The sequence below is a fragment of the Alligator mississippiensis genome, chromosome 4 (genome assembly GCF_030867095.1).
Source record: "Alligator mississippiensis isolate rAllMis1 chromosome 4, rAllMis1, whole genome shotgun sequence".
Lineage (NCBI taxonomy): Eukaryota > Metazoa > Chordata > Crocodylia > Alligatoridae > Alligator > Alligator mississippiensis.
The window spans coordinates 137041518-137068309 of NC_081827.1; the positions used below are offsets into that span (position 1 = coordinate 137041518).

The following is a 26792-nucleotide window of genomic DNA, read 5'->3' on the forward strand; positions in this document are numbered from 1 at the left end:
ATTGAAAAGGTATGTCAACACTTGGGTTGGTAAACTCAACAAAAAAAAAAAACATGCTACAATACATGTCAACAATAAACAACAGAGAAGGTATATTTAAAAAAAAATACATCCTCAAACACAAAGGGAGAAAGATGGAGAGAAGTAGGAGAAAGTATGCACAGAACATCTTTACTGCTTTCTCTTGTTCAAGCCTTAGCTAAGTTTATGTATTGCAACCTTTTGGTGTAACACATTTGATGTTCTCCCCTGGGAGCTTTTTAAATGTGGTTTATAACAGGGATGACTGGGATGAGAGAGGTGATATGCAAGATGTACAAACCATCTGCAAAGCAAAAAAGAACAGGGGTAGGAATGCACAAGCGTATAAATGTATTTGCCTCCCATTCTTTGCTCTAGAGAAACACACAAGGCATCCAATTCCTCTGCATCTTCTGATGATAATTCCAGTTCAGACAGTTTCAGCTGTAGATTACTACCAGTTGCTTGTGCAGGGTCCGGCTTCAAAAGGATAAGTGACAAAGAACTTAAACAGGAAGCAGAGCTCTGCAAAATCTACCACCTACCCTGTTCCTGGGATACACCATTTGCCTCAACAATCTCAAACATACTCTCCTGGAAAAGGAGAGTAAAAACTTTTACTGACTTCAATGTGATCTCTGCATCAACTTTGCACTACAAAAGGCTATTCACAATTTGTATGACAGCCACCTTCTGTAACATTTCAGGCGTGTCAAGCTGGATACCCAAAAACCAATATACCAAAACGTAGTAAGTCTCTTCTGACATGCATCTCTATGCTGCATCTCATACGATCAGAAATCAAGCCAGCCTCCATACAAAGTAGGTTGATGCTGAAGCAGGCACAAAACAGGTAGAAGTGCCTATGGTCTTGGAGAAGATCTGCAACATAGCTGGAAACAAAATCCCTCTCTCAACTCCCAGAATTATGATTTATCCATAAAACCATCTTTCATCACCTACTTAAGAAACTGGACAAGTGGTAGAGACCAGATTCTCAAGGCATGTAAACTGGCAACATTCCACTAACTTTGCAAATAAGTAACCCCACTGATACCAATAAAGGGTCTGTCCAGGAATGTACAATTAACTCATTAAAACATAATGCCCATCTTGAAATAGAGATTTCTATGTGAAGAGTCACCTTTTCTTAATTTTAAACAGAAATTCTTGTCAAACCCTAAGACTACATTTTATGTTCATAATTAGTCCCAGCCTTTTGAATACAAATTTGATTCTTAGCTACAATAAGTTGATTGGCAATTTATTTTTGTTGAATGTTGAAGCTTTTAATTGCTTTTAAATAGTAATCAAACTTTTCCTGAAACAGATCTCTTATTGCATTACTGACTGTGCAGCCAAGTAGTTCTGAGCCTGCCAGCAAGCTGACAAGTGCTAACTTGAAAATCCTATATGCAAATAATTATTCTCATCCCAAATAATTGTAACCCTTGTGTGTCTAGGTACCAATGCAGAACCTAAAAAGGAGAATCTAGCCCCAATAAATGCAAAAAGTATACATAGCACAACCGCCACCTAAGATACTTGAAACACTTAATGGGTTATCTTCTCTATTGTTTTGAATTCTTTCAGACAATTGCAATAATATGACAAATTGCTCAATCACGTCTGATTAAAAAAATATCAGTCAATTAGAAAACATCTACTTTACACAACTATGGAACTTTGTGAGATATTCTAATCATGGGAAAGTTTCAAAACCAGCTACTTACTTAAAACTGTAGAAAGATCTGGGTGAGAATTTCTGCAACACACAGAACTAGAACACTTGACTCCTCCACCGCCACTTGTTTAAACTGCAGGGGGAACGACTAGCCAGTACCCATGCATAAACACACTATGCATTGTCCCTGACATGTCCATCCCCCAAAATAAGTGGGGTCAGATAGGACAATGTTGACTATAGTTTGTGTATTACAAAAGCTGTTTAATTGGCTCCAGTGCATCACACCTTGCATAACAACTGTCAAGAAATCAGTTTAAGTTTAAATCTACTGTTGTGAAACATACAGCATACTCTGTTTAAGAACTATGCCTTAAGACAAAAAGGTACTTACCCAAATTTAATGTAGACAATACTTCTGAAATACACGATGCTGAAACAGACTAGTTTCCTACCAGAAGCCTTGAAAATTGCAACAGACCTTTGACAGCTGCTTCCCCAACACTAATCAGTGTCGGTTACTCTAAATAGCAGGCAACAAACTAGCATTGTGTTATGCCGTTAATTATGTATGCAAGTGGAGTACAAAATTTGTGGAGGAGTCTAAAAGATAAAGCCAAACACTGCCAAAATTGCAACAGGGTTCAAAATTATGATAGCTGCATACCCTCTACCATTCCAGCCACATCCAAAGACACTGTACAGAGGTAACTAAAAGAAAGACATGGAAATTGAGATACAGCTTTATTTCACAACTAACTTTTTATAGAGGCAGAAGAACTCCCATTACAATAATATGAACTGCTTCAAAGCACTAACATAATAAAAATACAGCAGAAAACCATGCCATGTCAAAGCACTGCAAGCAGTGTTCCTTTTATTGTCATTTAAACAATAGGCCAGAGTTGAAATAACGTTTATCCTTTAATTTAAATGTGAAAAGTAATTTCACACTTGCACAGCTTCATTTGGAAGCTAGCTACACCTTAACAGCTTTTTTAGACATACCATCTTATGTTTACTACTGCATGCTTGCAATGACAGAAAAGCAACCCCTCTTCCTCACTGCACAAGAGATAATTCCATGCTTCAGCATAAAGTAAGACAAAAAACTAGGTGTCAAGAATCCACTGAAAATTTAAATTGTAAAATAGCTGTTAAACAATCAACCACAGAGAGAGATGAAGAAAGGAGGGAAGAGTGGGAAATCAAAGAATGCAAAAAAGCAGAAAAACAGATTAATTAAAAGAAGATTTAAGGTTCATAAAATAGATCACTAGTGTCTCTAGAGTTGTTATTCAATAAATATTTCCACAAGCTTTTGATTTAAGGTAGTATGTAGATCATGTTCTTTGCATGCTTTTAAGTATAAAATGTACATGCTCACGCTTTCTCTCCCTTTTCTAATGATATGGCTAGCCAAGATCCACATAATTTAAGCCCCAGGGTACTGCCTTGCCCTGAAATAACACCACTTATGTGCCTAAAGTAACTCTCCAAAAGAACATATCAGTGTTGTTATTTTGGAACACCCACAACTGTACTAGATCGGTTACAGAAAACATGTAAGACACACCCTAGCCCTGACGAGCTTGACAGACTGGGATTTTCACCACAGAGGTCTTACCAAAGTCAAGACAACAGAAGTTAAGAAAGAAAATATATAGTACCACCACTCTTCTTGCAGTATCAAGTGCATAAATCAGAAGTAAATCTCTGCCAATCATCCTTCACTGGAGTCCATTTTTCAAACTCTTGAAATCTGATGCAGTAGTTCCACACCAGTCATTATTGTTACAGAGCACACTTGTAGTTTGGTGTTTCCCCTTTTGCCCTGGGATCACTGCCAAAGGCTTGGTTAAATTGTATATTATTGAACAATCTTAAATAAATGTCTCAAATATGTTCATCTGCTCTTCCATGCTATTGGTATTACCATGGATGGCTGGGCCCATTCAAATGTACTTTATCATCCATTGTTCTTTGAACATGCTATATACAGACACATGCATTGAAACTTGTTCTGCATGAGATGGATTTATTTCAGTTTATAATGTTACTTTGAAAGATTCCTTTAGGTGATTTTTCCACTTGTACTGAACTTCCATACTGTGTTAAGGATTGTTTTTAAAAGATACAAATATTTGTTTTTACCTGTGCCAGACTTTCATTTAAAGCATTCAGTCATGAGTGTCATAAATGATGCTTTCCAAATAAGTTCACTTATTAAAATTAGTTATTTTCAGGATTCTACTTCCCAAATTATCTGCAGGTAAATCAATTTTCAATTACTTTTTTCCATTTAAAAAAGAAAAAAATCAAGCATCCTGCCCTAAAGAAAAACCTAAAAGTGGTCTATCCTTTTCTGTTCTCATTCCTACAGTACAAATCCAAAGGGTTGGTTAAGCTTGGATAGTCTGGAACAGTTATCTGCTAAACATCAGATTTTAGATTACAATTCATTACTCTTTTATCCTACACACCCCCCATCCAAAAAAAAACAAACAAAAAACCCCAAGAATGATCTTTTGGTGCGAGACACCATGGACCAGTGTACTCTCCTCCTACTCTCACCAACTGAAGTCAGATCCACATTACAGTTTGTCAGCATAGCCGCTTGTCATTATCACTAAAACCTGCCATGAAACAGCCAAAGGACAGGACAAGGGCACATTAGAAGAGGAAGATGCTAAGGAGGGCTTCATCTGAGAGTCGGTGGAACTAGTGACCTCAAAACCCACACAAAGCTATAAATTATTATCCACCTGCTGATGAGATTTATAAAAATCAGATCCAGACCCTCCATATTATTTCAAAACCATTTAAGGGAAAGGAGAGACTTATCCTGAACCATGGAAAAAGGGAACATTTTCATAAATTTCAGTCAATAGTTTGCCCAACTGCTGCCCAGAATGTTGTCAGCTCGAGTACTAGTAAAATACCCTTCAGGTGCATTTCTAAAAATGGGGATGAAAAATTGAATGCCATGTTAAAAATACAGAGCTTCTCCTCAGCCTCACTACCATTTATATGTATTGAAGCTGCTGAGGTCAGGTTTTCAAATATGTTTGCCTAAAGTTGGACATAAGGAAAAAAAGAAAAGTATTACCTGGCTGTCAGCAATTATGAGCATAGAAATCACGCTTTGTTTTCATATATCTGAAACGTGCTCCACTCCCATTCAAGGGCACATTTTTCTTCCTTTCACTGAGATATTTAGGTCCAGGTTTAAGTAACTGAAGATGGGCACTCATGACTGAAAACCCAAACCTGTGCATTTTAAATGATTTTTGTATGTCACTGTACCTCTGACATGAGGGATGGACTAAAACAGTCAATAGTTTTGAAAACAGCATCTTCCCTCCCTCTTGTTTAAGCAGAAAGCCAGGCAGCTAAAGGGACTCTACATGGGGTTTTACCTCCCAAACCATCCCAGGAAATTTAAAACTGACCCAAAAAAATTCATCCACATACCGCAAAGAGAAACGCAAACCAGGATGAGGGACAGCCTTGGACTGACAAACAGTTCCCTGCTTGGCCCCAGAGGCTGCTTAGCCTTTCCCATTCCTATTGGTCACTGCTGTCCGGTCCAGGATGGCTGGAGAAGGGGCCAATGCTGTACATAAAAACAAATGACCTTGTTCTAGGAATTTTTTCTGTATACAGGGTTAGGAATGTGCACTCTGATCTTCTCCAGTTGGGTGAGGGATCTCCTAGGAAAGACTTTCTAGCAGGATATCTCTGGGTTTAAGTCTCTGCAGGAGCACTGGCACACCCCAGGCAAAATCCTGAGCGTTGGTTGCAGACAACACCCAATGTTTCCGAGAACGCCAAAACCCTCGCTACTCCCCCAACATGAGCACCGACAGGCAGAGGGAAAAAGTTCGTTCCTAGCCCTGTGTGGAAAACAGCAAAGCCCAAAAGCATGGGATATACCCATAGTAGAGCACAGACATAGCTACTCCTAGATCATCCTCAACTAGTTCTTGTCCAACCTACATCCAATGATGGAGATTCCACAACTTTCCTAGACCTTTTCCACTTCCTCACTGTTTTAACAGTGAAGGAGCTTTTCCCCAATATCCAGGGTTCAGGAATTATCTAATTATGTTTCTTCTCTATCTTAACAAGCATTAAGAATTTATTTTTAATGAAAACAAATTACTTTCCATGGGCGGAAGGCAGGCCAGGGTGGCACCATGAAAACTAACCAATTCAGGGAGAAATGAACTTCTGTAGACATCAACCTACTTTGACAAATGAAATTAGGATGGTGATTTTGTGACCTTTCTAGGGGACAGACACAAATGATATACAAGGTCTTAACATTACTGTCTACCTGAGAAGGTATTCTTCCCCTGGTTAAAGTAACTGAACTGTTTACAAGCTGAAACACTGAACATTTCAGCTGCCCACGAGAAATTCTGATTTTCCCCAGGTTGGCTATAAATTAAAGGTATTACCATGCAGGAACACAGCAAATTAATCTCCTGGGCATTTGTACACATGTTTGCGCCACAGAGCCAAGTGCTTTTAAAAGCACCCAGCACTGTGGCACATGCATTTGTATAAATGGCAAAATGTGCATCAGCACCGAGAAAATGGTGGCAGAGAGGTTTTCAACTAAAACACATCAAAGGTGTTTTAGTTCAAAAGTGCACCGCCATCATTTTCTGCGCGTTGATGTGCATTTCACCACTTACACAACTGACACACTGGATCTCTGGCGAGAGACAGGACGAAAATATACGTGTATAAGTGTCCCCTGTGCTGGCTGATGCAAGTCACTGGTACAGACAGCCTACACAAGCAAAACTGTCCCCTTGCTTTTTGGAAGAGTAAAGGTTGGGAGACAAGATAGGATGGCAAGGTCCTAAAATGTTATGCACTAAAAAACAGGAAGCTTTACCCAGATAACTATACCAGCAAAAGAGTAGACCTGGCCTATTCTCAAGAGTACCTCCCCTATTCTCAAGAGCTGAGACTTCCAAAAAAACTAACACCGCTGATACTTTTGAGTAGCAGGTGAGCTGTAAGGGGAGAAAAATTTCCATTAGAGACTTCCATAAAAATGTCTGGTCTACAGAACCTGACACTCATATTCTACTGATCAAAAGCATGACACCATCTTTCTACTGAAATCCAATAAACAGACCTTCAATTCTCAGCTAATAATCCAACTTAAAAGACATCTATGACTAATAAATTATTTTCAAACTATTGTTTTCCACAAAATGCCCTAAAATATTTTTTATATCAGGCAGCTGCGGGAGAAGCCGTGGCTCTCTGGCTGCTCCCCTGGCTACCCCCACCAAGGCAAGGCAGACTGAGCCGGATGAACACTCGGAGAAGCCGTGGCCGCTCAACTCCACCAGTCTTGCCCCAGTGGGGACAGCCGGGGGAGCAGCCAGGTGGCTGCAGCTTCTCCCTAGGCTCATCCAGCTGCTCTCCCGGCTGCCTCCACCCAGGGAGAAGTAGGCAGAGCTGGGCAGCCATGGGAGAAGTTGCGGCTCATCCAGCTGTTCCCCCAGCTGCCCCGCCGGGGCAAGGCAGGCGGAGCCGGGCAACCGTGGCTTCTCCTAAGCATCATCCAGCTGCTCCTCCAACTGCCACTGCTAGGCAGAAGCAGGCAGAGCTGGGCGGCTAAGGGAAAAGTCACAGCTCATCCGGCAGCTCCTACCACTTGTCATGGGGCGGAGAGGTACTTGTGACCCCAGATCTGATTGGGGTGGGGCGGGCTCCGGTCAGGGCAAATCTGAGGGTACACAGCACCCTTCCCCATGCCCTTCCGGACACGTGGCTGGAACAGAAGGGTGCTACTCCCCTAGGAGCCATTTGCAAGGCAGCTCCTTTAAGAAGCTCCTTGGACACTTTAAGAAAGCAGACAAGACTCCAGGAAAACCTGCAGCCAAGACTCCTGAGAAGGCTCGAGCCAAGAACCCTTCAAAAAGCACAACCAAGAGCTCTTCAAAAAAGTCTAGCAAAGTTACCTCAGAGAAGTCCTTCCAAATAAATGGTTGCTATTTGCTATATAAATACATATAAACAAGTAATATAGCTACTATCATTTATTTTATATAATTGATTGAGTACTGTACAAAATTCTGAGTTATTTTTGGTGAAAACAGGGTATCGAGCCTTGGTTCAAAAACCAATCCCCCATTTATAACATTGTTTCCTATGAGAAAATCAGTTTTGAGTTACAACGTTTCAACTCAAGACACCGTTTTCAGGAACCAACAGTGTCACAAGTCTGAGGACTGCCTTATGTGCTATTCATGAGCAATACTAGGTTTCTTGCACCAGCTTAGCAAGAATGTGACACTGTGCAGTCTGGCTTCTGTCTTCTTCATTTTGTGGATTTTGCATTGTAAGGGACAAACTACAATACCTTCCACATTGTGGCAGTACTGGAATGATGTTGTAACTATGACAGTCTAAGAAACATACAAGAGAAATCTCTTACACATTTCCTGAACCACCGTGACTACAGATTTCTCTTGCATATTTCTTAGGCCATCAGGGCTACAACATGACTCCAATACATTCAGTTGAAAACTACTGTACTGAATTTATATATAAGCCTCATCACATTGAACACAAGACTTTAAAGGAACTAGTTAATAAAGCCATCCTCAATCCACAGCCTATCATTACGGGTCTACATAATTCACAGTTTTATGGAAACCACAAACAGCATTGTCCACTATTGCCAAGAAACATTGCATTGGTTGCAATTTGCTGTGAAAACAAACCCAACCCCCCCATCATTCATATAATACACTGGTTTTAGAATGCCCCAATGCTTACCGCAATACAAAGACAACATGACAATCACTGTAGCCATACATCCCAGGGCAGAGTTACTGTCTGCCAGTGACATATATATACCAAGCAAAGGCACCAGTCAATGAAGTGAAAATGTTTCTATTAAGGTTAGCATTAATTAGTATTTCTAAACTGTCTGTAGAGTGCTATATATAATAATAAATTGTGATTTCATAAGTTACAATTAGGGGTGAACCGATAAAGATTTTCTTGGCCAATGCTGATATCCAATTATTCCTCAGGCGTATCAGCCAATACCAATCCGATAACCAATTTGCAGGAATGCAGCCGGGCAGTGTTAAGAGCAGCTCCCTGCAGTAAGGCTGTAGACAGGAAGGGACATTGTGGGGGTGGAAAGGGGTGGCAGAACAAGGTCTCCCCACAGTGAGGGAGGGAGTGGGGCAGGAAGGTGAACAGGGACTTGGGGCTGGAGGGATGCCTGACCTAAAGTTCATTGAATAAGCTTTAGCTCAAGTGTTGCCTTCACCATTTTTAAGCATCAGGACACTTTTAACCAGAGCGAAGTCCAGAGGAGCAAGGACAGAGGTAGACTACTCGCTGTGGGCTCAGGGTTCTTTGCCCTGCTGTCTTTGACCCAAGAGCCACGAGCTGACTGTGTTGCACCCCCTGCCCATCCAGCACATGGAGGCACAGCTCGCCACCGCCACTGGATGGGCTGGAGGCATGGCATGGCCTGAGCACAGCTCCCAGAGCAAAGGCAGGAGGGCGAAGAGCCCTGAGCCCACAGTGGGCAGCCCACCTCCACCCTCACCCTGCTTGGCTCTGCTCCAGTTAAAAGCATTCCGGTGCTTAAAAGTGGTAGCAGCAGCAGTTGAACTAAAGCTTACTGGATGAACTTTAGCTCAAAAGCCCCCGCTGCCATTTTTAAGCACCAGAACACTGATCTCCTGGACGAGCCGCCCACAGCTCCATCCCACTCCCCACTCTGGCCCCACAGTCCTATAAACCACCCTGCCCCAGCCCCACTCTCTCCCTCACTGTAGGGAGCCTCAATCTGCCTCCCAGCAACACTCCTTCCCCATGCCCTTTCCCCTCCACAGTTACCTGCAGGACACTGATCTCCACTCTACCCAGCTACATGTCTGTGCACATCTGCATGTATGCACTTGGCATCTGGGGACCCTGGCCAGAAGGCATATTATATTTATCAGTACATTTATTAGCTATACCGGCCAAAAGCAAACAAAAAAAAATAGCCTATAAATGTTAATTATCCTTTTGTTGGTACTGATCTGACATGGCACCAATATATTGGTGCACCTCTAATTACAATTCATATTGTATATAAACATACATTTAATTTTAGATTTAAAATTAATAGATTTATAGTCATATAATTTACTTTCCATGGAATTTGCTATTAAATTATACCATATATGCCTCTCCGACAGTCACTGGCAAGGGGTGGGGCCACCAGGAAATGCCTGTGAAATCAACTCTTCGTGCTGCAACCAAACTGTGAAAATTGTTTTGTTTTGCTGCATCTTAAATAGACCGCTACCTATCGTCTATATGCCATAACCCCCATGCTTTATCGGTCCGGACATTAATTTGAAAACTAAAACTGAAACAATCCACCAAAGAAAACAAGCAGAGTTGATATGTTGCACATTTCTGAGATGAGACCATGCACATAGTAAAACAGGGCATAAAGGAAAATAACCTCTCTCAAGAAAGCTAATATTAGTTGCATTCCACAAACTTAAAAACAACAATGTATTAGGGTCTGCCAAAGAAGCTCGTGTATCTTTTTCTAACTGTATGAACAAATAATCTATGTTCTATTTTACTTAATTACAGAATTTGGATGCTTTTTTTTTTTTTTTTTTTTTAGGATGAATGTTCAAGGCCTACTTAATAGAATTAGTTTAAGAATTTAGTGTGCAGCTGCCCAAAAGCAGAGAATCAGCCTAGCAACTGAGAAGAAACAAAAAGTTAAATTCAGAGCCTTATGAAAAAGATGCATCCAGTCTGCAAAGAAAATAGTCTACTGAATTTAGGACCTAACATCTTTGATACCTTTTAACAAAATACTCAGCATATTATTCAGATAAACAGCATATTATTATTGAAAGCCATATACATCTCACGGCTTTCTTTACACTTGAGAACCAAAGAGTCTGCAATTCAACCAATGTTTGCAACACTGTATTCAAATACTCCACCTTCCTCATTCACATGATTTCATAAAATCATCGGGTCCAACCTAAAGTTTAGCACCATCCTAAAGTTTCACACACAAAACATTCTGGATACGCATTCCAAACATCCTAATTTAGGCTCACCAAAGCAACGCATTATGGGATATATTTTGTTCCAGTTACTAGTGCAAAACTGGATAGCAATAGTACCTTTCCAATTATTACGAACCCAGATATTAAATTAGTTCAACTTCAATTGGTTAAATTCAACTAGTTACTGAAAGTGGTGGATAAAAACCAAGTTCATTTAATAAAATCCATTTTTGTAGATTTTACTTAAGCTACTAGTTTTTTTATTCTCATTCCATTTCATTAGCCCTCAACTTGTAAAGTGGATTCTTTGTACCCATTTTCTTGACTTCCTAATCACCAGTAGAAGTTTCTCTCTCAAAAATGTTCATCCAGGCTACAAAAAACAAAAAACAGAGCCTCAATTAATGTCCTCAAACACACTGTAGACTTGTGAAAACAAACCCGACAAGCACAGGGACTGCACTATTTGCTACAAACAGCACCTCTCAGTATATTGAACTTCCTTAAGTGAAAAAAGCTGAACGCTAGGAGAAGTACTTTGTTTATGCCACTATCAGAGTTTGTAAGATTCAGGTCTGCAAGGCATAAGGCTGAAGGTGATTTGGAGCTTTTGAAGATTCCACCACTTGGTGTTTAACTAACTTGACATAATTCCTTTATGTAGGCCAAGTATACCCAGTGAGAAAACTGCACATTAAAGCTGCTAGCTAGATATCTAACTGATACCCAAAAGCTTGTCCAACAGCTCTCTCAACTATACAGTTGGTCCAATAGAACATATTAAAATATCCTTGCCTATTATGCATTTCCTAGACTATCATAGTAAAGATAAACACTTCAATCCTAAGTAAGTATCTTGTATCACAGACACAGGAACAACAGGAAGCAGAAGGAAGGGCAGTGATGGGGACCATGGGAAGGATTAAAGATACTTCCCAGCTCCAGCAGTCAGAGCTGCTTGTGGTTAACTGGATGTGAATTTAGGGACCTAAATGTCAAAGCCTTATTTTAAAAAGTTTTTGCTTGTGCATTTGCCAGAAGTTTGTAATATGCATATTTGAAAATCTAAATAACTGTTCCTTATTAGAACCAATTTTAATCTGAAATGATAAAGATGTTATATGTCACTAATGTCCATGTCCACACTATCAAGCTTTGCTTGTAAAAATTATTTTCTTGTCAGCCCAACCAAAGTGTATTAAGCTATTCTGAGGTTCAGCTCCATATATGGAGTTATTCCAGGAATTATTTTACTTTGAAGTCATACCCTACCTTAAGCCAAGATAACCTTCAAGTCAAGCAGACAAATCTTTGGTGTTTGCAGAATCAAAGAAGTCTTAAGGATTTTGGTCTTTTTGTCTACATCTTATTTGAGAGTTGTCCAACTGATACTGTGCTTTTCTTAGTGTTTATAATAAACCAGATTAAAATTGAAATAGCATTAACTACCATAAATACCTTATAACTACTACAAATATCATCAAGAACATGAAGCAGACTCAGACTTGCAACAGCATGGTGCACAAACCATTTACTTCATGCTCACTCACAACAACTTCACTTTCAACAATCACTACTTCCTCCAAACCATGGGCAATTATATGGCCCCTCAATATGCCAAAAAAATTCTAGAAAACCGCACCTTCAAACCTGCACTATACCTGTGTTACACAGATGATACGTTCATTATCTCAACTGAACACCTGGACCCACCGACTTCAACCATAAGTTTAACAACCATCATCCCTAAATCAAACTTTCTCTGGAATACTCCTATGCCAACATCAACTTTCTAAATACCACAATACATATCCAAGATGGCACCCTACAAACCACTATATACAGAAAAGCCACAGATCCCTATACCTATGTCCACAAAATGATCAATCATCCCAAGCACACCTAAAAAGCTGTTATCTACAGCCCAGCACTCAGATGCCACTGCGTATGCTCAGATACAGCTCATAATGCCCACCTGATCAGTGTAAAACCTGCCTTCATACCCTTGTACTGTACAAAATCTTGTACAGTACAGACTACAAAGAGAAAACCCCCTGCAACCACACAGGAAAAAACTAGAAGAATCACCAAAGAACTATAGCCTGCCCTATACTTAAAGATCAGACCTTGAGAAATTCCCAGCCCCTCAACTTTGTCCAGCTCATAAGAAGACAACTCCACTGCTCAAAAAACATTAAGTGTTACATAGCCTTGCCTTGGCAAGAAATGCTTAACCTGTCACTGGAGAAGACCACCCCCCTCCCCCACAAAAATCCCATCAGAATCCATGGTTCCTACACATGCCATTTCCAAAATATGATATACCTGTTCCAATGCACAAAGTGTCTTCATGACAACTACATGGGAGAAACTGAACAGCAACTGTGCACCAGAATGAATTCTCACAGAAAAAACATAAAGGATTTAGACATACACATACACCTCTGAATGGTTATTCTGTGAGAAACATGTTCCTGTCTTAGACCTCACTATTTTTATGTTCAAGGGAAATATATCTAAGACATTTAAAAGGTGAAGCTGGGCACAAAAATTCGTAAGCTGGCCAGAAACTAAGGGCTCCTATATACACGCAGGTAGGCTGCTCCAACATGCTGTAATTACTCGATTAATTGAGTCTGCTAGAACATGGTAATTACCACGCTCCAGCAGACTCAAGTGTCACATGTATCAGAGTCCCCGCATTGAAAAATGGTGGCGGGGCACAAACTAAAGCTTGTTCAATGAGCTTTAGTTCAAACTGCCCCATTATCATTTTTCAGCACAAGGACACTGATATATGTGATGCTTCAGGCACTTTAATCAATTAATAAAATGTGCTGTCCAAGAGCACATCTATAAATGCCCTAAGAACCAAGGACTAAATGTTGATATCAAGCTTATGGCAAATTCTAATTAGTCCAATTCCTGAATTCTTTCCATACAAAGAAGGTGAGATTGACCTTCCTCCCTTCTGATAGACCCTGATCTCCCAGTAATCAGCCTCTTTTCTTTTGCTAATTATGTCTGCTACCCCTGAGAATCTCTCTCAACCCCTCCCCCTGTGCTGTGTTTCACTATGCTATGCCTGGCTTCCTGTGATCTGAGACCTGAGGAAGAATGCCCTGCATTGGAAAGCTTGTCTAAACTTTCTTCCAAATACATTGTTGATCCAATAAAAGATATCACCCTAAGAAATTCTTACTTCTCACTAACTACGACAAACAGCTAATTGATTTAGATTGCTCTACTATATTTACTGGAGTCATTTCACCAGGGAAGAAAGGGACACATATAATGTAAGATAACAGTAAAAATCTTGAGTTAAATGTTTAAACAAACAGTTTCCAGCACACATTAAATGTATGTAAGTTGATACCTTTCTATCCAGCTTTCTAAGGGTTTCAACTATTTGATTTCTTGAAGTCAGGGCTGTGCAACTGGCAACCTGCAGGCCAAGAGCTTTTGTGCAGCCCCTGAGCTCTCACCCCATTGCTCTAGCTGGAAAAGCAGTTGGAGCCTACGGGCTCCCTCCTTCCTCCAGCTGTCAATTCCTACCTTTGCCCCAGAAGGGCAGGGCTGTGTGTTAGCAACAAAATGACAAGTCTCAAAGAGGCTAATAAAAAAGTCTATATTAGCTTTGGTAGCATACAACATGCACCAGATGTAGAGACCACACTATCATCAAATAAGTTCATTTGCATCTAGGCATGTCAAGCATGCTTGCTTTCTTCTTTCAGAGGAGCAAAAATTATTTAGGGAAATAAAAAAGAAGCATATGTAACTAGAGGAATATCAAATGAAAGCGCACAAGAGAAAAAAAAACTCCAACTCTAGAGAAGGTCTGAACTTGTTAGGGGAAGCTCACACAAACCATTATATACAGAAATCAAATGAAACTATCATAAAAAGTGTAGGGCATTTGTACACATTTGCATAAAAGCACCCAATGCTGCAGCGCATGCAGTTGTATAAGTGGCAAAATGAGTATCAATGCTGAGAAAATGCTGGCGGCACACATTTGAACTAAAACACAGAGGTTTTCTTTCAAAAGCACACCACTGCCATTTTCTGCATGCTGACGTGCACTCCACTGCTTATACAACCCCACACAGCACAGCACAGCAGTCTGCATCAGCTGGAGTGCAGAATAGGCTCCAACCCGCCAGATCTCCAGTGCGTTGTAGGACAGAAATGTATGTGCAACTCCCGTAATATACTGTTTGGCTTTGGACTCTACTTCCATCCATGAATTGAAAACTGTTTTACAACAACATGAACTGATTTTATAGTTCCACTTTAAAGAGTTTATTTGCTAGTGGTTATAGTAATTCTAGAACTGTTTGAATCGAAACACCCCTGAAATCAAAGAGAAAGGAGTCAGAGGTTCCAAAAGAGACTTAAAATTTCATTTAACCATAAATGAGAAAAGCCATTTTCTTTGGGTAGCACTTTCATCTTGAGACAATGTGATCAACTTTGAGGGAAGGGGGAGGCTAGGGAAAGGGAAGAGTTTTATGACCATGATTACTTGAGTCAGTCCTCCGGGTAGACAAGGGCCAAAGACATATTAGTAAGATACCAGTAAACAGAGTCTAAACAAGTGTTGGAATACCTACTAGTCTTAACATAAAAGATTTACACAACAGGACAAGTCATAAATATTTAAACAGATACTATACTTCCTAGTGGGCATACATTCTGCAGTTTCTGTCAGGTCTTAAAGCAGAAAGTGATTGCTTTTTCTGATTTTTTTTGTGGTCCTTGATCTCTAGGCCAGCGAGATCTACTGATTTCTGGGAACTGATTCCTCCACTCTTATTACTGTTCACCTTTGCCCTCCCCAGGTTAAAAAAAATCTTGTCTACACCAAAACATTTTGTACCGATTATCCTGTGGGACAGCTGTAACTGATTAAAAACAGTTTAAGTTTTAATAAAAGTCAGACCAAACAGTTTCAGAGTGACTGAGACCTAGGCAAAGGAAGGTCTTCCTGAAACATACTGAAAACTCCCACTTGTTTCAAACAAGATGAGGCAAGTATCCCATATCCCTTCCCCTCCTTCTGAGCCACACACACAGTTGGTTCATTTCACTGCCAGAAGGATGAAAAATAACCATGTCAAATAAATTACAGCATGTGAATACAAAAAACTTAAACATGAGAACATAGCTTACAGTTGTTTAGCAAGACCATTCTATATTTTAAGTTACGCTGGTTAAGCAAGGGAGGGGGAGGGGGTGGAGGATGGAGAAAAAGGTCAGATCAATCCCTGAACCTAAACCACCAAACACTGGGGCGCACACATAAAATGAGTAAGTTTGTTTTTAACATTGTTGGTAGGGGTTATCCCGTTGATTTTCCACAACTCTCTGGCAATACTGTGATATTCCCCAAGGAAATGTGAGCTTTTCCCCCAGAATGGTCAGCATAGTTCTGAGCTCCAATCTCAGAGATGGGAGAGAAAGGGAACATCTTTGTGCTTTGAGAACTGGGTTTAAAAACAATACAAACAAAAAAAATCAAAACCCCATAAAGAAATTTATTTTCTTGGAAAACAGCCAAGAAAATTCATAATGTTTTACTGAAATACACTCTGCAATGTCATTATATATTTATGTATTTAACGCTCTCTCTCTCTCTGCAGACTTCATTATGAAAATAAAGTCTCCCTCCTTTGCTCAGCTTGATTAGGAAACCAGACTGGCCAATTGGACTTCCAGTTCCTAAACAGTAACAAAAGCAATGTTTTTTATCTGGGGTCTTCAGGCCTGCAACAGAAAGTTTCAAACGAACTTAAAAAAAAAAAGAATCAGCTGAGCTAAATAAGAATCTGATTAAGCACACTACTATATATTCATCATCTTTGTTAAGTTAATGCCTTTAAGATGGTCACTGTCCACAAACTCATTTTTTTCATTAAATGCCATGATGTTGCTAAACCTCTTTTTTTTTTTTTTTTCTAATAGAAAAGAGAGAGATTTCACCTGGACCTAGAAACAGCTAGTGTGTAAAAGTAGATAAAAAGCAAAATTCCAACATTTTCTAAATTCTGAATTTTGCAAATAAGCTTCTAGTCTCAAAATGCTTTGTTGCTCAATCCAGCTGCCAATGGGTAGGTAATATAAAGCCTCAACATGGTCTGCCTTTTTTTTTTTTTTTTTTTTTTTACATATACACACACACACACGACTAAAATTAATAAGAAGCACTGAGGGAAAAAAAGCCCCTTGTCTTATAGCTACATACAAGAAAATCTCACTAAATACATTGTGTGCCATTAAGCAGCTGCCAAATTCAGCAATGGAAACCAACTAAGAAGTTAATTAAATGCAGCCAACACTGAGCATGACTATAAAACACAGACCTGCATACTGATAGGAACCTACCACAAGGATCAGTTCGTGGAGCCCATCTGAATAAAATATATGGTAGTGCCTATTAAGCCCAGTCCCCCTCAGCACCAACTTTTTCAAGTCATGGTGAGCCACAACTGCATAATTTTGAACTTCCTCTTCACTCCCACAGCTGAGCCTCTTTCCCATTCCCAATTATTCCTGTTTCTTCACCAGCCTTAAAAGCCTGGCAAACATCACAAAATCAGGCCCCAAACAGTTTACCCAGAATACCTCAGCCACCCCCTCCGTCAGCCTGATGCATAAGGTTAGTATGGCACCACCCTCCATGTGGTAAAGCTAGACTAGGCAGCTCTGCACCTCATCTGCACAGAAGTTTTTGGAGCGGTCATGACCCAAAGGGTATGATTTTGTGCATGCTTCGGCACTACAGAATTATTTCCTGCCACGGGGAGCTTTCTTTGCACGGTGCAATTCTCAGTTGCACAGAGACAACCCCCGGTGCAAAGGAGTTCCCGCCACCCGTATGTAAATGTATCCCACTATTGGCTGTTTCTAAAATTATTCCCACGTGGTGGGTAGCAATTGGCTTGCTAGCCGTATAAGAGGCTTGAGCGGTTTCCGCCCAAGTTGGAGGAGAAGGAGGACTTCACATCTCATGAAGAACTCCAAGCGCGTTGTGGAGCTTAACAAACCCAGCGTGTGCCTTAAGAAGGATATAGGGGCCTGATCAACCTCTAGCCCCTCCCTGTCGCCGCCTGATCCCTCGACGTACCCTTCCCTGCGCGCTTTCATGGAGAGTCACCTTTCAGACTCTCATCGTGGTATCCAGAGCTTTTCTCGGGTTATTTCGTCCGGTTGATTCGACGGGCTCGTGGTTCTAGAGCTCTCAGCCAGCCTTGGACCAGAGTTCGCGGTTAGAACTCTTGTCTGCTCTTCTTTTCTATCTGTAACTGCAACGCAAGTTTTCCTGCCTGCACTGCGACCATCTACGGTGTAAGTAAAATAATCTTTAATCAACCTCTATGCATCCGTGCCTAATTCTAGTCCACCATGCCGAATTCCCCGACCCATGTGCCAGGGCTGCTGGCCACAGCCCGCCGTGCACCCCCGAAAGCCTAGGACCGCTCCTGGCCCGCACAGGAGCATCTCAAGACTCATGACCAGAACACCCAGTTCGTCATGAGTGTGGGCAAATAAGCAGGTGGATCCTTTGTTGGGGATATTTGAAGTAGACAAACATGCTGAGCTCTGGGGTCACCATGGCTGCCAACTGCTGAGGTCCAGCCAAATAAACTATGTAGTAAATCACAAGCCTCCGGCTTTGGACTAATATAGATTTCATAGATATTAGGGCTGGAAGGGACCTCATAAGATCATCAGGTCCAGCCCCCTGCCCAAGGGGCAGGAAGTCAGCTAGGGTCAAAGGATCCCAGCAAGATAAGTATCCAAATGTTTCTTTAAAATGTCCAGAGTAGGTGCTTGCACCACCTCTGGGGGAAGTCTGTTCCAGGCCTTGAAGGCTCAGACAGTAAAGAAGTTTTTCCTTATCTCCAGCCTAAAGCAGCGACCATTGGACCTTGTCATCCCTTGGGGTGCTCTGGTCAACAGGCATTCCCCCAGATCCTGATGCACACCCCTTATGTACTTATAGGCTGCCACCAAGTCACCCCTGAGCCTGCACTTCTCTAGGCTGAAGAATCCCATAGCTCGCAGTCTTTCTTCATCAGGCCTGTTCTCTTGCCCCCTGATCATGCGTGTGGTTCTCCTCTGGACTCTTTCAAGCTTCTCCACATAATATCATCCACAGTTTGTACTGTATATAAGTAGGTGCCAAAGTTCTGCTCAAAAGTGTGTTTATGGAGTACCTGTATTAAACCTTGCAGCAGTTTAAAAAAATAAGATAGGTAGCATGCATCAGTTTTGGATGAGCTAAGTACATGGGTACTGCAAATTGCTATAGTCATGTTTAGTTTCACAGTAACTGTTTTCAAATTTGCTCCTCACTTTCATGTGCTCAGAGAAAGAAGGGTCTGACCATAAAGAGAGGGGGAACAGGCTGCCAGGAGAAAAGGTTCTGGGAAAAAACACAGAGCAAAGGGGTACCCGAGTCCCCAAACTTATTTTCCCACCAATAATTAGGTTCTATACCTGGAAAATTCTAATACATTTATAAAATTTCCATATACCGAATCTAATTATTGGGGGATCATCTTATAATCAGGGTCATCTTCTATCTGAATAAATATGGTATTTAAAGCTCGATTATTGAAAAGGTTCTCACTCTAAGTCTAAATTAGAATTTAAGTTCCAATTTTGGTCGTACTTTATGCCCAGCAAATAGATTTAATATTTGCCAGACAATTCCATTAGAAATTAGAAATGTTTCAGACAGAAGAGTTTGTTTGTCCACTTACACTGGACTTCCCTTGCTATTAAAATAAAAATGAGTAGTAGACTAATATGGCAAAAAGTACAAATAACCAGTTTAGATCTATCTTTAAATCAATTTTTCTTTCTACATCTCTAACCTAATGTAAACCTTGTGAAAAGAACAAGGATTTTTGCAGTCATCTTGCTCTAGGCCTCAAGAATGTTGTTGTGCACATTTGGAAAATACTCACATCTGATAGAGACCAAATAGTTTGATAGAGTTTGGTTTCCATTAGTTATGGACAAAAATGTCTCTTGTCAAACCAAACTTGAAACCTCATTGACATATTCAAAAAGCAGTGCCTATGTGGCAACAGAAACCCTTCTTCAACCTGGCAAGACAAATGGATTCTTAAATTTCATTTTTAGGCAATTACTGAATTCATACAGAGAACATCAAACTATTTTTATAAATTTAACACACTAATATGGATTGAATGCAATCAACTCTTGGGTGACACACAAAATCCCTATTCATCCTAAATGTGATTAGCAAGTCTTATTTTCTCTGGTAGATTTTTTCCATTAATATTTTATTGTATTATGTTCATATTGCATAAAATTACACAATTAGTATATTAAATTTATTTTACTGAGTTTAAAAATTAGAAATATTTGAAGCTACTGGTGAAGAGGAGGAGGAAGGCCATCCTTTTTCTGTATGCTATTGTACTCACCTACTTCTAAAATCATTTAGAAAAAAAGGACTGGAAAATGGAAGTTTCATCTTTCTTGCTATACCCTGCTCAAACTATTTCAGGGGGGAAAAAAATTAAAGACCTTAAGAATATTTGATTGTAATATTGCTATGAAGTTTGGCAATAAAACATTTTACCAGTATAGACTTTTACTTCCCCTGTGACAAGTAACAGCGGCACACTTTGTGCCACTGCTACTTTTCCCTGGGGAATGTATACACATTCCCAGGGTCAAAAAAAAAAAAAAACCCTCACGCTGCAAGACAGCAGCACAGGGAACACCTACACGTGTGGTGCCACATGCCGTGTCTAGATGAGTACGTACATGCAGTCATAGTTTCCTGTAGGTGCAAGGATCAGAGGGGTGGGGGGGAGGATGCAAAAGGAAAAGAGCAAGAATTAGATTAAAATATATATATTAAAAAAGAGGCTGTAAAACAAACAAAACATTTCCCCCATCTTTTCCAAACGAGAAAAAAAAGACAAGATTTAAAAATGTCTTGGCAGAATTCAGTTTATAAAAAGCAGTATGTTTATTGTGTCTTAATGTTACAGATGCAGGCAGAAAGATTTCACAAATGACCATCCTACACCTTTACTTAATATCACAAAACTACCACTGAATATCACATGTTTTATAGCCAAGATTCAGGAGAATCCCAGGAAGAGACCAAACAGAAAATACTGCTAACACTGCATGTCAAGCTTGAAGTCCACAAATAGAACCTGAAGTCCAAGTTAGGATGCATAAAGCTTGTACTCTGCCTGGATTTAGCCAGTTCTATAATACCATCTCAATTTTATGGGAATGCCTCAACAGAGATTAGGGAGAAACTTACAATAAATGTCAATTCAGAAGTACTGAAACCTGTCCCCAACACACACTAACATGTGACAATGGTGGTTTCTCTCACCTCACAAGGCCATTACAATTAAGTGTAAACACCAATAATGAATAAAGGGAGCAGGAAACCCTCATTCACAACACATAAGCTTAAGTGTACACTATAGATAAGCAAAGAAAGGGAAATATGTCCTACACTGCTAATCAAAGTAGTAAAATGTTTCTTTCAGTGTGGGTTGCTTGCAAATCTGATGGTCTGCAAAAAACCTCTCTTAAAATCCAACACAAACCAAACAGTACACAATACAAAACAAAACAGTATTTCAGATTCTAATTTTCATATAACAGTAATCATAAGAAAAGCAGAAATGCCGTCTGGCATACAAATTACTTATCTTTAAAGATAAAATGGCAATCTTCTGTTACATATTAAGTAAGCACACAGTTCACTGAATTTACAGGTACCAGAGGTTTTAAAACAATTAAAGAAAGACTTACCCTCTTGCAGGATCTAAGGCAATGGCTCTGGGCTGATCCAATTCTTGCCAGAATAAAACCTTTCTCAAAGATCCATCTAAATTGGAAACTTCAATCCGATTTGTTTCAGAATCTGTCCAGTAGAGTTTTTCCCCCAACCAGTCACATGCCAGCCCATCCGGTGACAAAAGGCCAGAAACGACCACATTCTGCACACTCCCAGTTTTATTAAATTCTGTTCGTTTAATGGCTTCTTCACTTACATCACTCCAGTATATCAATCCCTGGACAAACACGAAGTCCACTGCAGCTGCATCCTCCAAACCACCCACGACCACCGTAGCATTCTCTTTCCCGTTTGCAGCATCCACCAATCTTAGATCACGTCGGTTTGCATACAGCAAGAGCGGAGCAGCTTTAGTTGGGGGACATGAAAAGAGACACATTAAGTTAGGTTACATACAATTTAGAGCTACAGTCATTTTACAAACATGGTAAATAAGGAAAGCCAAAATAACTAGATAACCTGAAGCCACATATTCAAATCCTAGCAAGACTCTCTCAACCATTCATCATTTTAAAGGAGATAAATTAGTAACTTGCACCTCACTCTCCTAGGGTGTGTGCAATTCACCTGAGATCTTATAAAAGAAAACTGACGTGCCCTACATTGCAACTCAAGATACTTCTTCCTAGGAGAAAGATACTTAAGCAGTGTTTGAAGGAGAAAGCAAGACAGTGCATCTTGTGCTACATGATCTATTCCCCAGCAACACAAAGGGCAATATTTTTAGAGGGACCTCTTACATACAATCTGAGGCAGTTTAAGATGAAAGACACTATATAAATTTCAAATAGTACTACAAGAGGAGGAAAAGGCAAAGCTCAAAAAATTGTACAATGCATTCTTTCAAATACATCCCTGTCACTCTGCATTTAGCTTTCTGATCCAAAGCTTTTCTTTCTGCATGTCTCATTTGCCTACCACATTAGGCTGGTCTTCACAGTCAGTCCAGCTTTCACATACGAGCCACGAAAACTGAACAAGGTGACTGATGAAAGCTAGTAACCAAATATTATTTTAATATGCAACATTCCTGTCTAGTTGTCCTCAACCAACAGTACTGAATGGTCTGAAGAACATTCCACCTTCATTTGTACGATACCGAATATTTGTAAGAACAGATTTTTTAAAAGTAAATACAAACAAAAAAACATTATCAGAGACTACGACTGCCCTCCTCTATGGCTGATCACATACTCCAGTAATGAGAACATGCAAATAACTGCTAGAGACTGATTGGCATATTAAGCACTCCGATTAAGAGCAATGAAATAACGACATGCACCTAACAACATGCAAGATATACTCATAAAATGAAAGTGCCAGCTACAGGCTGAAGAAATCAGTTGGGTCACCAAAGAAAATCCAGCATTTACTGGAGTCAAAGACTGACATAGTTGGATGATGGCACTGGCATCTGCATTTTATGAAAAAAGATAGTATTTTTATGAATTATCAGAAGAAACACGATATATACATATGATAATATAACGTTTTATGATATTGCAACTAGAAAGCCATGTGCACTTTGGGTCAATCTACATTTTTTATATATGATTTCAGAAATAAGCTTTTACACTCCCTGCATTTATGCCTGTCTTGAGGAAACTGTTACCATGACTGGGAGACAGGTTAGGAAGGTAGGAAGAAATTAAGGTCTTTAATATCCCATCACTTTCTGAAGCAGAAAATAATTGATTTTTTAAAGTATTTCAAAATATAGCAACTATTTAGTCTTTGTTAAAAGCACTGCATCCAAAACCAATTCACGCCCACTGAGCTCTCCATATTAAACAAGTACAATTAAACACATTATGCAGATTTCAAGTTTAGTGTTGTCCTTAATCTGCTGAAAATCTTAATTTAAAGCAAAACATTGGTTTCCAGCAAAGAATTTCAACAGGGCTAAAGATCTCTGTGAATTTGGCAAACCCTACATTTACTGTAACAAATTCATTATCTTCCTCCATTCTGCTCCCCCTCATCCTCTCCCTACCTCTTCCCAAAAAGCCTTAAGCCCCCTGCCCCAGACAAAAAACAGACTATGCTAACCTGCATGTTTAAAGTTGCTTACGATAGGTCATGGAGCCACAGGAAAATAGGGCTGGAAGGGACCTCGCAAGAACCTCAGTCCAGCCCCCTGCTTGGCAGGATCACCCCAACTAAGTCACCCAGCCAAGTGTCTGCAGAACCTCCTATTGAAAACTTCCAAGGATGGAGTGCATTTTGCAAAAACGGGTTATTCAAACAAGTGATAAAAAAGATTGCCATAAGATTCTAATTTGTAAGAACCAATTAGTGGCTCAGTGTAGTCTCATACAGTATGGGTATACAGCAGACTAGCAGTATATATTCAGCATTTGAATAAGGTAAATCCAGGCACAAATGACTACAAGCTGCATTATTATGTACAACACGAAGTGAGGGTATCCATGCACTGAACTGGAACACCAGACACGTCAAGCATAATTACTAAGGCCTGAAGACACGGCTGAGCCCAACACAACCGCACTGCATAGATTATTCAGTCTCTGTCAGAACTCAGCTCTGGCTGAGGAATGATTCAGGAAGATTCTCTCTTTGTAAGCAATACAAGATATCTGAATGACAGTTCAGAATTAAGTGCAACTACACATGACAGTTTTACACAGGGTGATTGAAAGCCACAACTTACGCATGTTCCAAGTCAATGGCCAATAAAAAGTATTTAGTTTCCAAATTGTCGTAACATTCAGAAACCAAGCATCCATCACTGAACAATAAACCCAAGGAATTTTTTCCTTCCCTGAAAAAAACTGAAACCTTGAATAACTGACAAGACTCTACTACTGAAATAGGCGGCATCAATAGGAAATGCCCTTATAGCTTATCTTCTATCTGCTTGAAATAAATAGCAGCGTTGAAAAAACTGTTGCAGAAAATTCCCTCTCCTGACATAACTGACGTGGCTTTTAGCAAAGTCCAGGACTTAAATGAGCTAAAAAGATCTTTGGCTAAATGCTATTTTGTACTGCACAAAGTGATCTGGAGGATAAGGTCAAAGAGCAAAAGTTTCCAAAATGGAGAACTGGCAACAAATATTTAGCTATTGTACCAAATGACCAGATGGATTTAAAAACAAACAAACGTTTGTGAAATTCAAAACTAAATTTTTATTTTAAAACACTTTTTCTTAAGGAAAAAAAACATTAGCAATCTTATCTCATATTTTCTGTAATTTATAAAGTTAACTAATTATGGTGCAGCAGTGATCCCTCAACTTGTAATGAGTTGATTCTTTTAAAATTATACAGAGAGTGAGAAAGACATCTTTAACTTTTGAAATCTACTCAAGCATCACAAAATTTGCTACCATGTCCTGTGCAATATTAAAAACCTATATAAAATTTTGGCCTTTATAACAGAACTAGCCAACTGCCCATCAAGAATGACTGGGAGGGTTTGGGTGGGTGGGGATGGAGCCCCACTCCCCCTTTCCCTCCTGCTGGTTACAGTCTGGGCCCATTCCTCCCCTCCCCACTGCAGTGGCGGGGGGGGGGGAGGAAGGGAGGGGAAGGGGGAGTAGCGAGCCCGGGCCAAAGGGTGGGGAGAAGCAGGGCCATGACAGGGGTGGGGGGAAGCAGTGGACCTGGGCTGAAACCAGCAGTGGCAATGGGACAGGAGCAAGGTTCCCTTTAAGGTGCACGTGTGCATGGCTGCACACAACTAAAAGTGTGGCTGCGCACAGCCTTTTCAAGGCCGCGCACCAGGAGATGCTGGGGTGAAAGCCTGGAGCAGGCTCTGCCACCTCCAGGGAAGTGCTCCACTCCCCTGCATCAGGGCCAGGGAATGGAGCACTTCCCTGGAGCCAGCGGAACCCGTGCCAGCCCCCCACCCCAGCCTCCATCCCTGCCTTGCCTCACCTCGGGGAAGAGCCGCTGCCTGCTCTGAGTGAGGCTCCGCTGGCTCCGGGACACTGCTCCACTGCCCCACATGGCCTCAGGGGGCGAGTCCTGGAGCCGACGGAGCCTCACTCCGAGCAGGCAGAGGCTCCTCCAAAGGTGAGGCAAGGCAGGGATGGAGGCTGGGGCGGGGGCCTGGCATGGGCTCCGCCGGCTCCGGGGAAGTGCTCCACTCCCCAGCCCTGATGCGGGGGAGTGAAGCACTTCCCTGGAGCCAGCAGAGCCCGCGCCAGCCCCCCACTCCAGCCCCTGGTCCCAAACCCCAGCCCCTCAGCCCCAGCCCTAGCCTCCGGCCTCTTGGCCCCAGGCCCATCCTCCAATAAGTGTCCCATGCCGGGCCAAGGCAGCACTTGCAGACCACTACTCTTTAGAGGGAGCACTGGGTGGGAGGAGCAGGAGAAGAGTGGGACCGGGCCTAACACATGGGAGGAGGCCCGCTCCTCCCCTCCCCCCACCGCTGCCACGTTGGGACAGGCCTGCTGTGCCCACCCCCATGCTGCCACTGCCATCACCTGCAAGGAGTAAAGGGGGGGGGAAGGGGCCAAGGCCAGCTCCAGTGGCCTTGCCCGCCCTGTTCTGTCCACTCCATTGCCCCCACACCCAGGGAGCAGAGCGGGGGGAGGGATGGCAAAGCCAGCTGTACTGGCCTCACCCCTCATCCCGTGTCTCTGCCATCATGGTGGCACTCCACTGCCGCCAGCTCCTGTTCAAACACTTGTTCTGTTTGTCAGCCAATCAGAATGCGAATAAAGCATTACAGACCGACAGACAGACAGACTTAGGCTTTAAATAACATTAATTCTAATATTATAACAGTATTGATATTTGGGGAAAACTAGAAGTTTCTGTTTTGCTGAAACGTTTTTGCTTTAATAACTTTCAGCTTTGGTATGGATAGCAGGTATAGACCAAATGCCTTCACCTGGATTAATCCATCAAAATTGAAATAATCAGGTAGGAGATGAAATTAAGTGATTCTAAAGACTTTAAGGATATAGAACCAGATTTTTTAAAGAAATATTCAGACACACAGTAGTAGAACTATCAGAAATGCCTCTCCCCCCCCAAAAAAATCACATCATTTTTTACTCTACCTTCAACTAATCAATAGGATTTATGTGCCTGAACTGCTTAGGCCTTTGTAAAATAAAAAAGGTATCTATCCATCCATCCAACAATTTCATATATATTGT

At 41.0% G+C, this 26792-nt stretch overlaps 1 protein-coding gene across 1 annotated transcript in view; it reads right to left on the reverse strand.

Moving 5' to 3' along the window:
* Positions 1 to 26792, reverse strand: part of LRP6 (LDL receptor related protein 6) — a 196092-nt gene that overhangs the window by 161875 nt on the left and 7425 nt on the right. The window contains exon 2 of the mRNA XM_006267901.4: positions 21616 to 22009. Within this exon, the coding sequence (XP_006267963.1) occupies positions 21616 to 22009 (394 nt within the window). The remainder of the gene's footprint in view (positions 1 to 21615; positions 22010 to 26792) is intronic.